Below are 14,324 nucleotides of genomic sequence, written 5' to 3' on the forward strand. Positions count from 1 at the left end.
AGTGTGTCTAGCACCGCACCTAGCCGTGGTTCTACAGCAAGCAAAACAACACAAAGAACAATGACCAAAGGAGAACAATCTGAATTATTTTGTTTTCTTCACAATCAAACTCTTAAAAGTGTTTTATTTATTTTTCATTTCAGTGGTGCACAACGTCATGCGTCTGGGTGTCTGCATTGTCCTACACATTCTCCTTTCAGATCAGAATGCAAGTAGAAATGGGCAAAATAAAGAAGAGAGAAAGTATAACAAAAATGAAATCCAATCAGATCAGATAAGCGACACTCATTCCATTCTTGGATGCTGTAGCAGGTGTGGTTGAGGATTTGTAGTGGAAGTCAAACCTTGCAGGCCACTCTATGGGGGCATTTCTTTCCTAAGCCAAGAGGCGGGTCGATAACTCGCAATAAACTGTACATATCCTTATAATGAATGCGACCGCTGCAAAAAGAACAGGAGGAGTTAGAACAAACGTAGAGGACAGATACGACAAGAGAGAACAATGGGAAGAAAGAAGAGCACAAGATTGACAAGAAACAAGATATCATAACAGCAAAATTACTGTACGGTGTACACACACATACTACACACACCACACACACACCACACACACACACACACACACATTGTTGTTGCCCGTCACCCATTTGAGCTGTAGTGCTTTTCCTCTGCAATGACACTGCTGTCTTTCCCTGTTCCTACCATTGTCTCAGCCTATCCCTTCTCTGTTTAACCACTTCCTGTCTATTATCGTTCCTGTTTTCCTAATGCAACCCATCCCCAGTCTCTCTCAATTCCTCTTCCTAATACAACCCATCCCCCGTCTCTCTCTCAATTCCTCTTCCTAATACAACCCATCCCTTCTCTGTTTAACCACTTCCTGTCTATTATCGTTCCTGTTTTCCTAATACAACCCATCCCCAGTCTCTCTCAATTCCTCTTCCTAATACAACCCATCCCCCGTCTCTCTCAATTCCTCTTCCTAATACAACCCATCCCCCGTCTCTCTCAATTCCTCTTCCTAATGCAACCCATCCCCAGTCTCTCTCAATTCCTCTTCCTAATACAACCCATCCCCGTCTCTCTCAATTCCTCTTCCTAATACAACCCATCCCCCGTCTCTCTCTCTCAATTCCTCTTCCTAATACAACCCATCCCCCGTCTCTCTCAATTCCTCTTCCTAATGCAACCCATCCCCAGTCTCTCTCAATTCCTCTTCCTAATACAACCCATCCCCGTCTCTCTCAATTCCTCTTCCTAATACAACCCATCCCCCGTCTCTCTCAATTCCTCTTCCTAATACAACCCATCCCCCGTCTCTCTCAATTCCTCTTCCTAATGCAACCCATCCCCAGTCTCTCTCAATTCCTCTTCCTAATACAACCCATCCCCGTCTCTCTCAATTCCTCTTCCTAATACAACCCATCCCCCGTCTCTCTCAATTCCTCTTCCTAATACAACCCATCCCCGTCTCTCTCAATTCCTCTTCCTAATACAACCCATCCCTTCTCTGTTTAACCACTTCCTGTCTATTATCGTTCCTGTTTTCCTAATGCAACCCATCCCCAGTCTCTCTCAATTCCTCTTCCTAATGCAACCCATCCCCCGTCTCTCTCTCAATTCCTCTTCCTAATACAACCCATCCCTTCTCTGTTTAACCACTTCCTGTCTATTATCGTTCCTGTTTTCCTAATGCAACCCATCCCCAGTCTCTCTCAATTCCTCTTCCTAATGCAACCCATCCCCCGTCTCTCTCTCAATTCCTCTTCCTAATAGAACCCATCCCCGTCTCTCTCAATTCCTCTTCCTAATAGAACCCATCCCCGTCTCTCTCAATTCCTCTTCCTAATAGAACCCATCCCCGTCTCTCTCAATTCCTCTTCCTAATACAACCCATCCCCCGTCTCTCTCAATTCCTCTTCCTAATAGAACCCATCCCCGTCTCTCTCAATTCCTCTTCCTAATAGAACCCATCCCCCGTCTCTCTCAATTCCTCTTCCTAATACAACCCATCCCCGTCTCTCTCAATTCCTCTTCCTAATACAACCCATCCCCGTCTCTCTCAATTCCTCTTCCTAATAGAACCCATCCCCGTCTCTCTCAATTCCTCTTCCTAATGCAACCCATCCCCAGTCTCTCTCAATTCCTCTTCCTAATACAACCCATCCCCGTCTCTCTCAATTCCTCTTCCTAATACAACCCATCCCTTCTCTGTTTAACCACTTCCTGTCTATTATCGTTCCTGTTTTCCTAATGCAACCCATCCCCAGTCTCTCTCAATTCCTCTTCCTAATACAACCCATCCCCAGTCTCTCTCAATTCCTCTTCCTAATACAACCCATCCCCGTCTCTCTCAATTCCTCTTCCTAATAGAACCCATCCCCCGTCTCTCTCAATTCCTCTTCCTAATACAACCCATCCCCGTCTCTCTCAATTCCTCTTCCTAATAGAACCCATCCCCGTCTCTCTCAATTCCTCTTCCTAATACAACCCATCCCCGTCTCTCTCAATTCCTCTTCCTAATAGAACCCATCCCCCGTCTCTCTCAATTCCTCTTCCTAATACAACCCATCCCCGTCTCTCTCAATTCCTCTTCCTAATACAACCCATCCCTTCTCTGTTTAACCACTTCCTGTCTATTATCGTTCCTGTTTTCCTAATGCAACCCATCCCCAGTCTCTCTCAATTCCTCTTCCTAATACAACCCATCCCCAGTCTCTCTCAATTCCTCTTCCTAATACAACCCATCCCCGTCTCTCTCAATTCCTCTTCCTAATACAACCCATCCCCGTCTCTCTCAATTCCTCTTCCTAATACAACCCATCCCCCGTCTCTCTCAATTCCTCTTCCTAATACAACCCATCCCCGTCTCTCTCAATTCCTCTTCCTAATAGAACCCATCCCCGTCTCTCTCAATTCCTCTTCCTAATAGAACCCATCCCCCGTCTCTCTCAATTCCTCTTCCTAAATACAACCCATCCCCGTCTCTCTCAATTCCTCTTCCTAATAAAACCCATCCCTTCTCTGTTTAACCACTTCCTGTCTATTATCGTTCCTGTTTTCCTAATGCAACCCATCCCCAGTCTCTCTCAATTCCTCTTCCTAATGCAACCCATCCCCGTCTCTCTCAATTCCTCTTCCTAATAGAACCCATCCCCCGTCTCTCTCAATTCCTCTTCCTAATACAACCCATCCCTTCTCTGTTTAACCACTTCCTGTCTATTATCGTTCCTGTTTTCCTAATGCAACCCATCCCCAGTCTCTCTCAATTCCTCTTCCTAATGCAACCCATCCCCCGTCTCTCTCAATTCCTCTTCCTAATGCAACCCATCCCCCGTCTCTCTCAATTCCTCTTCCTAATGCAACCCATCCCCCGTCTCTCTCAATTCCTCTTCCTAATGCAACCCATCCCCGTCTCTCTCAATTCCTCTTCCTAATACAACCCATCCCCAGTCTCTCTCAATTCCTCTTCCTAATAGAACCCATCCCCGTCTCTCTCAATTCCTCTTCCTAATAAAACCCATCCCTTCTCTGTTTAACCACTTCCTGTCTATTATCGTTCCTGTTTTCCTAATGCAACCCATCCCCAGTCTCTCTCAATTCCTCTTCCTAATAGAACCCATCCCCGTCTCTCTCAATTCCTCTTCCTAATAGAACCCATCCCCGTCTCTCTCAATTCCTCTTCCTAATAGAACCCATCCCCGTCTCTCTCAATTCCTCTTCCTAATAGAACCCATCCCCGTCTCTCTCAATTCCTCTTCCTAATAGAACCCATCCCCCGTCTCTCTCAATTCCTCTTCCTAATAGAACCCATCCCCAGTCTCTCTCAATTCCTCTTCCTAATACAACCCATCCCCGTCTCTCTCAATTCCTCTTCCTAATAGAACCCATCCCCGTCTCTCTCAATTCCTCTTCCTAATAGAACCCATCCACGTCTCTCTCAATTCCTCTTCCTAATACAACCCATCCCCCGTCTCTCTCAATTCCTCTTCCTAATAGAACCCATCCACGTCTCTCTCAATTCCTCTTCCTAATAGAACCCATCCACGTCTCTCTCAATTCCTCTTCCTAATAAAACCCATCCCCGTCTCTCTCAATTCCTCTTCCTAATGCAACCCATCCCCGTCTCTCTCAATTCCTCTTCCTTCCTCTCAATTCCTCTTCCTAATAGAACCCATCCCCGTCTCTCTCAATTCCTCTTCCTAATAGAACCCATCCCCAGTCTCCTCTTCCAATTCCTCTTCCTAATACAACCCATCCCCAGTCTCTCTCAATTCCTCTTCCTAATACAACCCATCCCCCCGTCTCTCTCAATTCCTCTTCCTAATAAAACCCATCCCCGTCTCTCTCAATTCCTCTTCCTAATAATCCACGTCTCTCTCAACCCATAGAACCCCCACGTCTCTCTCTCCTCTCAATTCCTCTTCCTAATAAAACCCATTCCTCTTCCTAATAAAACCCATCCCCGTCTCTCTCAATTCCTCTTCCTAATAAAACCCATCCCCGTCTCTCTCAATTCCTCTTCCTAATAAACCCATCCCCGTCTCTCTCAATTCCTCTTCCTAATTAAAACCCATCGTCTCTCTCAATTCCTCTTCCTAATACAACCCATCCCCGTCTCTCTCAATTCCTCTTCCTAATACAACCCATCCCCGTCTCTCTCAATTCCTCTTCCTAATAAAACCCATCCACGTCTCTCTCAATTCCTCTTCCTAATAAAACCCATCCCCGTCTCTCTCAATTCCTCTTCCTAATACAACCCATCCCCGTCTCTCTCAATTCCTCTTCCTAATAAAACCCATCCACGTCTCTCTCAATTCCTCTTCCTAATAAAACCCATCCCCGTCTCTCTCAATTCCTCTTCCTAATAGAACCCATCCACGTCTCTCTCAATTCCTCTTCCTAATAAACCCATCCCCGTCTCTCTCAATTCCTCTTCCTAATAAAACCCATCCACGTCTCTCTCAATTCCTCTTCCTAATAAAACCCATCCCCGTCTCTCTCAATTCCTCTTCCTAATAGAACCCATCCACGTCTCTCTCAATTCCTCTTCCTAATAAAACCCATCCCCGTCTCTCTCAATTCCTCTTCCTAATAGAACCCATCCACGTCTCTCTCAATTCCTCTTCCTAATAAAACCCATCCCCGTCTCTCTCAATTCCTCTTCCTAATACAACCCATCCCCGTCTCTCTCAATTCCTCTTCCTAATAGAACCCATCCCCGTCTCTCTCAATTCCTCTTCCTAATAGAACCCATCCACGTCTCTCTCAATTCCTCTTCCTAATAGAACCCATCCACGTCTCTCTCAATTCCTCTTCCTAATAGAACCCATCCACGTCTCTCTCAATTCCTCTTCCTAATAGAACCCATCCTATATATGTCTCTCTCAATTCCTATTCCTAATAGAACCCATCCTATATATGTCTCTCTCAATTCCTCTTCCTAATAGAACCCATCCACGTCTCTCTCAATTCCTCTTCCTAATAGAACCCATCCTATATATGCCTCTCTCAATTCCTCTTCCTAATAGAACCCATCCTATATATGTCTCTCAATTCCTCTTCCTAATAGAACCCATCCTATATATATCTCTCTCAATTCCTCTTCCTAATAGAACCCATCCACGTCTCTCTCAATTCCTCTTCCTAATAGAACCCATCCTATATATGTCTCTCTCAATTCCTCTTCCTAATACAACCCATCCTATATATATCTATCTTTCAATTCCTCTTCCTAATAGAACACATCCTATATATATCTATCTCTCAATTCCTCTTCCTAATAGAACCCATCCTATATATGTCTCTCTCAATTCCTCTTCCTAACAATACCCATCCCCATGTCTCTCTCTCTCTCTCAATTCCTCTTCCTAATAGAACCCATCCCCATCTAATAATAATAATAATAATATATGCCATTTAGCTGACGCTTTTATCCAAAGCGACTTACAGTCATGTGTGCATACATTCTACGTATGGGTGGTCCCGGGAATCGAACCCACTACCCTGGCGTTACAAGCGCCATGCTCTACCAACTGAGCCACAGAAGGACCCATCTCTCTCCCATTCCCCTCGTTCATTCCCTTCCTCCTCTCTGCCAGCAGTGGTGTGTGCCAGTAATTGGTTGTGTGTGGAGTATAATTAAGGAATAGATCATTAACTAGAAATGCATGTGAATGCTAAATAGCCTAATGTGTAATAGCCACTTGTCATACAGAGGCCTATCTCCCCATAGATTTTCTGTTCCCCCCTCCCTCCCTCCTACCTCCCTCCCTCCCTCCCTCGCTTCTCTCCAGAAAATCCTTCTTGTTTTCTTCCATGCCTGTCTTTATCTCAATTCACCATGTTACCAAGACCTTTTAATTCTGATTACTTTGATATTGCTACCCATCTCAGTCGTTCTCATTCTCTCTCTCAATTTCCCTTCCCCCACTACTGTGTCTCTACCTCCTTCCCTCAATCTCTCTCCCTCCTCTTCTTCTCTTCTTCTCTCCCTCTACATTGCAGACTACAGGACAGCAGAAGGATAACAGGCACTGGAATACAGATACTAGGAAACTTAGCGTGTTTCAGGTTCCACGGGGGTTGAATATACAGTACAGTAAAGGGGAGGTTTGTTGCCACAGTAAGTTTTGGCAGTATGCAGATTCCAGAGGGGGTGGAGGTCTGAACCACACACAGAGAGGGAGAGGGCACAGGGAGGGATAACTGGATCACTGAGAAGGTTACTGCTCAGATCCATGATCCCACCTACAGCTGCTGTCTTGTGTGGGTTCTTTAGACTGATTTGGGATCAGTTCAACTACAGGAGACTTGGCCTTTATATTCTTTATGACTCTTGTCATTTATAACTGTGGAGTATTTTACTTCATGGTTACTGTACAGCTCATCAGCTCATCTGATGTTCCCAAAGACTGGACTTAGATCAGTTTTACCACAGGCTAATGAGATCTAGTGCCAGGGTTGAACTAGAGCCTAGCCTGAGGACACGTTAGAAGTGTTTAGGTTACACCAGTATGTTATACAATGCTACTGTACACAGTCTAGGAGGAGTTAACTCTTAGAGATACACAGACATGAGAGGTGATGTCTACCTCTGAAAAAGTAAACACATTAAAACAACAAGAAACCATTGGCATTGTGTGTGTATGTGTGTTTGTGTGTTTTTAAATCTCCCAGATTATAAATGTTCAGTATATGAGTGTTTATCATGAGGTGCTGATGTGATGCGTCACATGTGTAAGATATGTTTGTATATATATATATATATATAAATATTTGTAAGTCGCTCTGGATAAGAGCGTCTGCTAAATGACTTAAATGTAAATGTAAATATACAGCATGTGTTTGTGTGTGTGTTTCTATGTGATGTGTTCATGTGTGTCACTCACCAAGCTGCTTGGTCATATTCAGCCCATATCCTGACATACTCGTCTAGATGATGTGGGCCGAGGATGGAGGAGTCTCTGGTCAGGTACTCAAAGTTGTCCATGATGACAGCCACGAACAGATTCAGCATCTAAAAACACAAACAGCCACATTATTACACAGTATTATGTCAGCCAAGCAAGTGTGCACTTATAACAGACTAGGGTTGAAAAATAAATTCCCTGGTTTTCGGGAAATCCTGCACTGTAAACCTCACGGCATTTTTAACTCAAATACTAAGTTGTACTTATTAAAAAGTCATTATTACTTAACATGTTTATGTGGTACTGACTCAAAAGTAAATTAGAAGTCACACCAACTAAATGTTTTAAAAATATGATAACAAATGAACAGTTTCCCTAGCATGCTCTACTGCAGTTAGATTTTTTTGGAATTGTTTTTAATATCTGTGTTTTTGCATGTACATTGAGTGATTGATTAAATGTTATGCTACAAAAATATAAATATACTTGTTTCTAATCCAATCACTTCATTTCTGCACTTGTTGTACTGTTCTTGTCACGAATCCCGCCGAAGATGGTGCCTCTTCCTGTTCGGACGGCACTCGGCGGTCGTCCTCGTCGGCCTATTAGCTGCCATCGATTCCCTTTCCTTTAGTTTCTGTTAATTGGGTCTAATTGGGTACACCTGTTTTGAGTTAGTTTTGTTTGTAGGCTATTTAAGGACACTAGGCCCGCTGGGTATTGTGTGGGTTTGTTCTCTGTTTATTGGTGTTGGTGTACTAGTGTGATCTCTATTTTTCCAGACAGTTTTAGTCCTGTGTATTATGGACGGGTTGTTTCATGCGTCCTTGTGTTTTGCATGTCCGTGTCTCCGCTGTCTTTGGAATAAAAGATCCAAGTACGGAATTACCTGCTCTCTGCGCTTGACTCCTCCACTCACCATTCATAGAAGTCATAACAGTTCTTAACCCTGGCAGTCAATATGAATGCAGGTTGTGGGTGAATACACATTTCAACTGTTGGATAGTCTAATGCTGACTAAATCCCAATAGGAATTACAAATCACTTTGCAAGCCAGCATAATGTGATTTAAAGTTAGGGTTGCACATTTTTGGATTACTGGAAACTTTTTGGGGAAAGTTTGTGGAATTTTGCAAACCTACTTGCATGACTGATGTGGCCTGTAAACTAAGAGTTTCAGGTCACTGTATAAGGCCTTATGATACATGTAATGGTTCAATAATAATGATAATATTCGCCTAGGAACTCTTGGTGAAGACCAAAGGCTAGAAAATTAACGAATTTAACAACCAAGTCTCTGTCATTACAGTAACAAATACAGTCATGAGTGGTAACTCTACAATTCAATCGAAAAGGCCAGGCACACTGGGAAATTATTGGAGGCATGGCTTAGTGGGAGCGTTACATTTAAGAATACCTTACAAAACAAATTACACATATGAAGGTAGTACTGCTAACTTCAGCTATTTAACTTTAACTTTTTTAGTTAATTGGTTTCCTCAAAATGTTAGAGTAGCCAGAACTTATCCGGTTTTGCAGTGTGGTTGGACTATTCTGGAGTTCCTACTTATTCCCTCCTGATTACGGGAATCCTCCAACTAGGATTTAGGGAATTTTGCAATCCTATAACCGACACTAAGGGGGAAAACATGACTAAAAGGGGAATAGAGAAAGACAGACAGCTAGTGTTTCTCACCAGGAAGGAGCAGAAGAAGATGAAGGACACAAAGTAGAGGTAGGCAAACTGGCTGCCACACTCTGGTTCAGTATTCCCTGCCAGAGGATCACAGAGCTTCCCTCCAAGACACGACAGCATGATGTCATGCCACGCCTCGCCCGTGGCACTCCTATACAAACACACACACGTTGGAGACACACGTATGCATGTACTGTACACACAGGCACACGCAAATGTAAACACGCACACACACACACACCTGAAGAGCAGCATGAGAGCTTGGAAGAAAGTCCTGAAGTTGTTGTGTTCGTTGATGGCGCTCCCCTCCTCCTCCTCCATCCCTATGTTCCCAAACAGCTGACAAAACAACAGTGTCAACATCCTAGGTAATATGGGAGAATGCACAACCTCACACACGTCCCTATGGCAGGCAAGTGTCACTTTCCCTGGGTGCTTTTTATAAAGTTCATGTTGATCTGTAAAAATGACCATTCATTTTGACTTGTTTTACTTCCTGTCTCTACTCACCTGCATCCCGATGATGGCATAGATGAAGAACAGCATGCCGATAAGCAGGCACACGTACGGCAGCGCCTAAACAGACATAAAGAGCTGGAGTACTATTCAGTGTGTGTGTGTGTGTGTGTGTGTGTGTATTCTGTCATAGGTCCCCACAATGCTGCTAAGTGGGTTTTGTGCAGAGGTGGGCCCAAGTCACTATTATTCGAGTCATGAGCAAGTCTCAAGTCCCAAGTTCCATATCTTCAGTCGAGTCCCAGAAAGAACAGGTCGAGTCTCGGGTCCAGTCCAAGTCGTGCATTCTAAGGGAAAGTCGAGTCAAGTCACAAGTCAGGTAAATAAATCTATACATGCAATTACTTGTTCCAACTACAAGTCCTGGCCTTGGAAGTATAAGGTTCTATCTGACATGTCAGAAATGAGTTAGTCACATAAAATAGATCTTTAGATGGTTCTTCATATGTTTGTATATTTTTGAAAAAGTACATTTTAAGTGAAAACATGTAAACTATACAATTCTGTGAGGTCACATCGTTGTTCAGTGATGACAGTCATTTGTCTAATGATCATAATGTATGTCTTAATGTATGATGTGTTCTGACTATTTTGTTAAAATACAAATTATATCATTTATGTATTCAAATAGCTACAGTCGTAAGAACTGAATGTTTAATTTAGAGGTGTCAAAAATAACCTTATGGCTGAACATAACATTAACATTTCAGAACCATAAGCTTATCTTCTAATGCACACCCCTAAAAAGAACTCACTACAAAACACTTCTGATGTAACGATGTATGAGAGTCGGGAAGCAAGTTCAGGGAGTGAATACATTTAATTAATAAATGAACAAAACAAGAAACAAAACAATGCACAGACATGAACCGGGAACAGAAACAATGACGACTGGGGAAGGAACCAAAGGGAGTGACATAAAGAGCAGGTAGTCAAGGAGGTGATGGAGTCCAGGTGAGTGTCATTATGTGCATAACGCTGGTGACAGGTGTGCACCCTAACGAGCAGCCTGGTGACCTAGAGGCACGAGGGAGCACGTGACAGTACCCCCTCCCCGGTGCATTCGGCTTCAGCCGCAGGATGCCAACCACAGGGACAATGCCGGGGATCCGGAGAGGACCGGTCGCCACCGCTGAGGAGCAGAAACCTGACAAACCGGCTGAGGAGTGAACCTGATGAGCCGGCTGAGACCTCCCCGGTTGCCTCGGCCGAGGCACTGGAACCTGTTCACCCCGCTTCGGCATGGGAGCCTACAAACCGGCTGAGGCATGGGAGCTTACAAACCGGCTGAGGCATGGGAGCCTATCAAACCTGCTGAGGCATGGGAGCCTACAAACCGGCTGAGGCATGGGAGCCTACAAACCGGCTGAGGCATGGGAGCCTATCAAACCTGCTGAGGCATGGGAGCCTACAAACCGGCTGAGGCATGGGAGCCTATCAAACCTGCTGAGGCATGGGAGCCTATCAAACCTGCTGAGGCATGGGAGCCTATCAAACCTGCTGAGGCATGGGAGCCTATCAAACCTGCTGAGGCATGGGAGCCTATCAAACCGGCTGAGGCATGGAAGCCTACAAACCGGCTGAGGCATGGGAGCCTATCAAACCGGCTGAGGCATTGAAGCCTACAACCCGGCTGAGGCATGGGAGTCTACAAACCGGCTGAGGCATGGGACCCTATCAAACCTGCTGAGGCATGGGAGCCTATCAAACCCGCTGAGGCATGGGAGCCTATCAAACCCGCTGAGGCATGGGAGCCTATCAAACCCGCTGAGGCATGGGAGCCTATCAAACCCGCTGAGGCATGGGAGCCTATCAAACCGGCTGAGGCATGGGAGCCTATCAAACCGGCTGAGGCATGGGAGCCTATCAAACCGGCTGAGGCATGGGAGCCTATCAAACCGGCTGAGGCATGGGAGCCTATCAAACCTGCTGAGGCATGGGAGCCTATCAAACCCGCTGAGGCATGGGAGCCTATCAAACCCGCTGAGGCATGGGAGCCTATCAAACCCGCTGAGGCATGGGAGCCTATCAAACCGGCTGAGGCATGGGACCCTATCAAACCGGCTGAGGCCTCCCAGGTAGCTCCGGCTCGACCATCAGGACTCGACATCACCTCCAACACAAAAACAAACAAAAGAAAACACTCCCTGATGCTTCCCCTTGACGAGTCGTCCTTCTGTAACGATGTACGCTGAGTCGGGAAGAAAGTTCAGGGAGTGAATTTTTTAACACATAAATTAACAGGAACAATGGCGACTCGGGAAGAAACCAAAGGGAGTGACTTATATAGAGCAGGTAATCAAGAAGGTGATGGAGTCCAGGTGAGTGTCATTATGCGCCTAACGCTGGTGACAGGTGTGCTCCCTAACGAGCAGCCTGGTGACCTAGAGGCCGGAGAGGGAGCTCAAGTGACATCTGGGATGTAAAAACTGATGCTCAATATCTCAGAACTTTGCTTAGTACAGATAGAGCCTTATACTCCCAAGGTCACAAAATCTTGTGGCTACCAGACATCTCTTTTCCTTATTTTGTCTACAACATTTTGATTGCGTAATAATTGATTTTAACAACAATTTCCAAATCCAAGCTTCATTTTTATTTATTCAATTTCAATTTTGACATACCAAAATACCAGTACACCTATGCTAGTAATTGTTGCTTGATGCCCCATTGCTGGTGAGCATGCAAAGTAATATTCCTGATCACCACAATTTTTGGAGCTGCATATTTATATATGTCAATCCTCTCTCCCTACAACTTGATGTGCGCACTGCACCAGATGATATAGCTGTACAGCAGATGATATAGCTGTACAGCAGATGATATAGCTGTACAACAGATGATATAGCTGTACAGCAGATGATATAGCTGTACAGCAGATGATATAGCTGTACAGCAGATGATATATATATATATTTTTTTTTTTTACCTTTATTTAACCAGGCAAGTCAGTTAAGAACACATTCTTACTTTCAATGACGGCCTGGGAACAGTGGGTTAACTGCCTGTTCAGGGGCAGAACGACAGATTTGTACCTTGTCATTTCAGGGGTTTGAACTTGCAACCTTCCGGTTACTAGTCCAACGCTCTAACCACTAGGCTACCCTGCTGCCACATAGCTGTACAACAGATGATATAGCTGTACAGCAGATGATATAGCTGTACAGCAGATGATATAGCTGTACAGCAGATGATACAGCTGTACAGCAGATGATATAGCTGTACTACAGATGATATAGCTGTACTACAGATGATATAGCTGTACTACAGATGATATAGCTGTACAGCAAGCCGGCAATCCTTTCGCTAGCTCAAACCATTCAGTGACCAGATCTCTTTTTGACCCGCGACTCCCAAAAAGTAGTGGTTCAAAGCTTGCGACCCCCCATGTACACACATGCTCACAGGTGATTCATTTTCAAAACGCAAGATACAGAAATAAACTGAGATTTACACTTTAATGTTGTTTACATTCATGTTTACAGTCCATATCAACGAGGGATATCAGGTCACTGGAGTCTGGAATCCAGAGCAGGCAGGATCATACGGCCTACATGTATGCAGAGAGGCTTGCAGGATCGGATGGAGAGCATGATCTGTCTGTAGCCTTTTTTCCTCACAAATATCGTAATTAATTTGTCAGAATACATTACAACTTCATCCCATAAGTATTGAAGATAGTGCAATGTTACATCTATCTTTAGACATATACAGTTGAAGTCAGAAGTTTACATACATTTAGGTGGGAGTCAATAAAAAAATGTGGTTTTAAAATACTACAAAAATGTCTTGTTCACAAACTATAGGTTAGGAGATCTACTTTGTGCATGACACAAGGAATTTTTCCAGCAATTGTTTGCATACAGATTATTTCACTTACAATTCACTGTATCACAATTCCAGTGGGTCAGAAGTTTACATACACTAAGTTGACTGTGCCTTTAAACAGCTTGGAAAATTCCATACAATTATGTCTTGGCTTTAGAAACTTATGATAGGCTAATTGACATCATTTGAGTCAATTGGAGATGTATTTGAAGGCCTACCTTCAAACTCAGTGCCTCTTTGCTTGACATCATGGGAAAATCAAAAGAAATCAGCCAAGACCTCAGAAAAAAAATGTAGACCTCCACAAGTCTGGTCCATCCTTGGGAGCAATTTCAAAACGCCTGAAGTTACCACGTTCATCTGTACGCAAGTATAAACACCATGGGACCATGCAGCCGTCATACCGCTCAGGAAGGAGACGCATTCTGTCTCCTAGAGATGAACCTACTTTGGTGCAAAAAGTGCAAATCAATCCCAGAACAACAGCAAAGGACCTTGTGAAGATGCTGGAGGAAACAGGTACAAAAGTATCTATATCCACAGTAAAACGAGACCTATATCAACATAAGCCAGCAAGGAAGAAGACCCTGCTGTCACGATCGTTGTAAGAAGCCGACCAAAGCGCAGCGTGGTGTGAATGCATCATTTTAATGGATGACGAAAACACGAAGTAAACTGAACAAAACAAAACATGAACAACGACCGTTACGCTATATACCAAATGTGCTGACACAAACACCTAACATAGACAATCACCCACAATGACAAAACAGGCTACCTAAATATGGTTCCCAATCAGAGACAATGACTATGCCTCTGATTGAGAACCATATCAGGCCAAAAACAGAAACAGACAAACTAGACATAGACAC

At 44.1% G+C, this 14,324-nt stretch overlaps 1 protein-coding gene across 1 annotated transcript in view; it reads right to left on the reverse strand.

Annotated features, from left to right (window-relative positions):
• LOC118374962 (voltage-dependent P/Q-type calcium channel subunit alpha-1A-like) overlaps positions 1-14,324 on the reverse strand; it is a 190,746-nt gene that overhangs the window by 38,566 nt on the left and 137,856 nt on the right. The window contains 4 exon segments of the mRNA XM_052519364.1: positions 7,392-7,519; positions 9,109-9,259; positions 9,350-9,447; positions 9,619-9,684. Of these exon segments, the coding sequence (XP_052375324.1) occupies positions 7,392-7,519; positions 9,109-9,259; positions 9,350-9,447; positions 9,619-9,684 (443 nt within the window).

The sequence above is a fragment of the Oncorhynchus keta genome, chromosome 5, assembly GCF_023373465.1.
Source record: "Oncorhynchus keta strain PuntledgeMale-10-30-2019 chromosome 5, Oket_V2, whole genome shotgun sequence".
Taxonomy (NCBI): domain Eukaryota; kingdom Metazoa; phylum Chordata; class Actinopteri; order Salmoniformes; family Salmonidae; genus Oncorhynchus; species Oncorhynchus keta.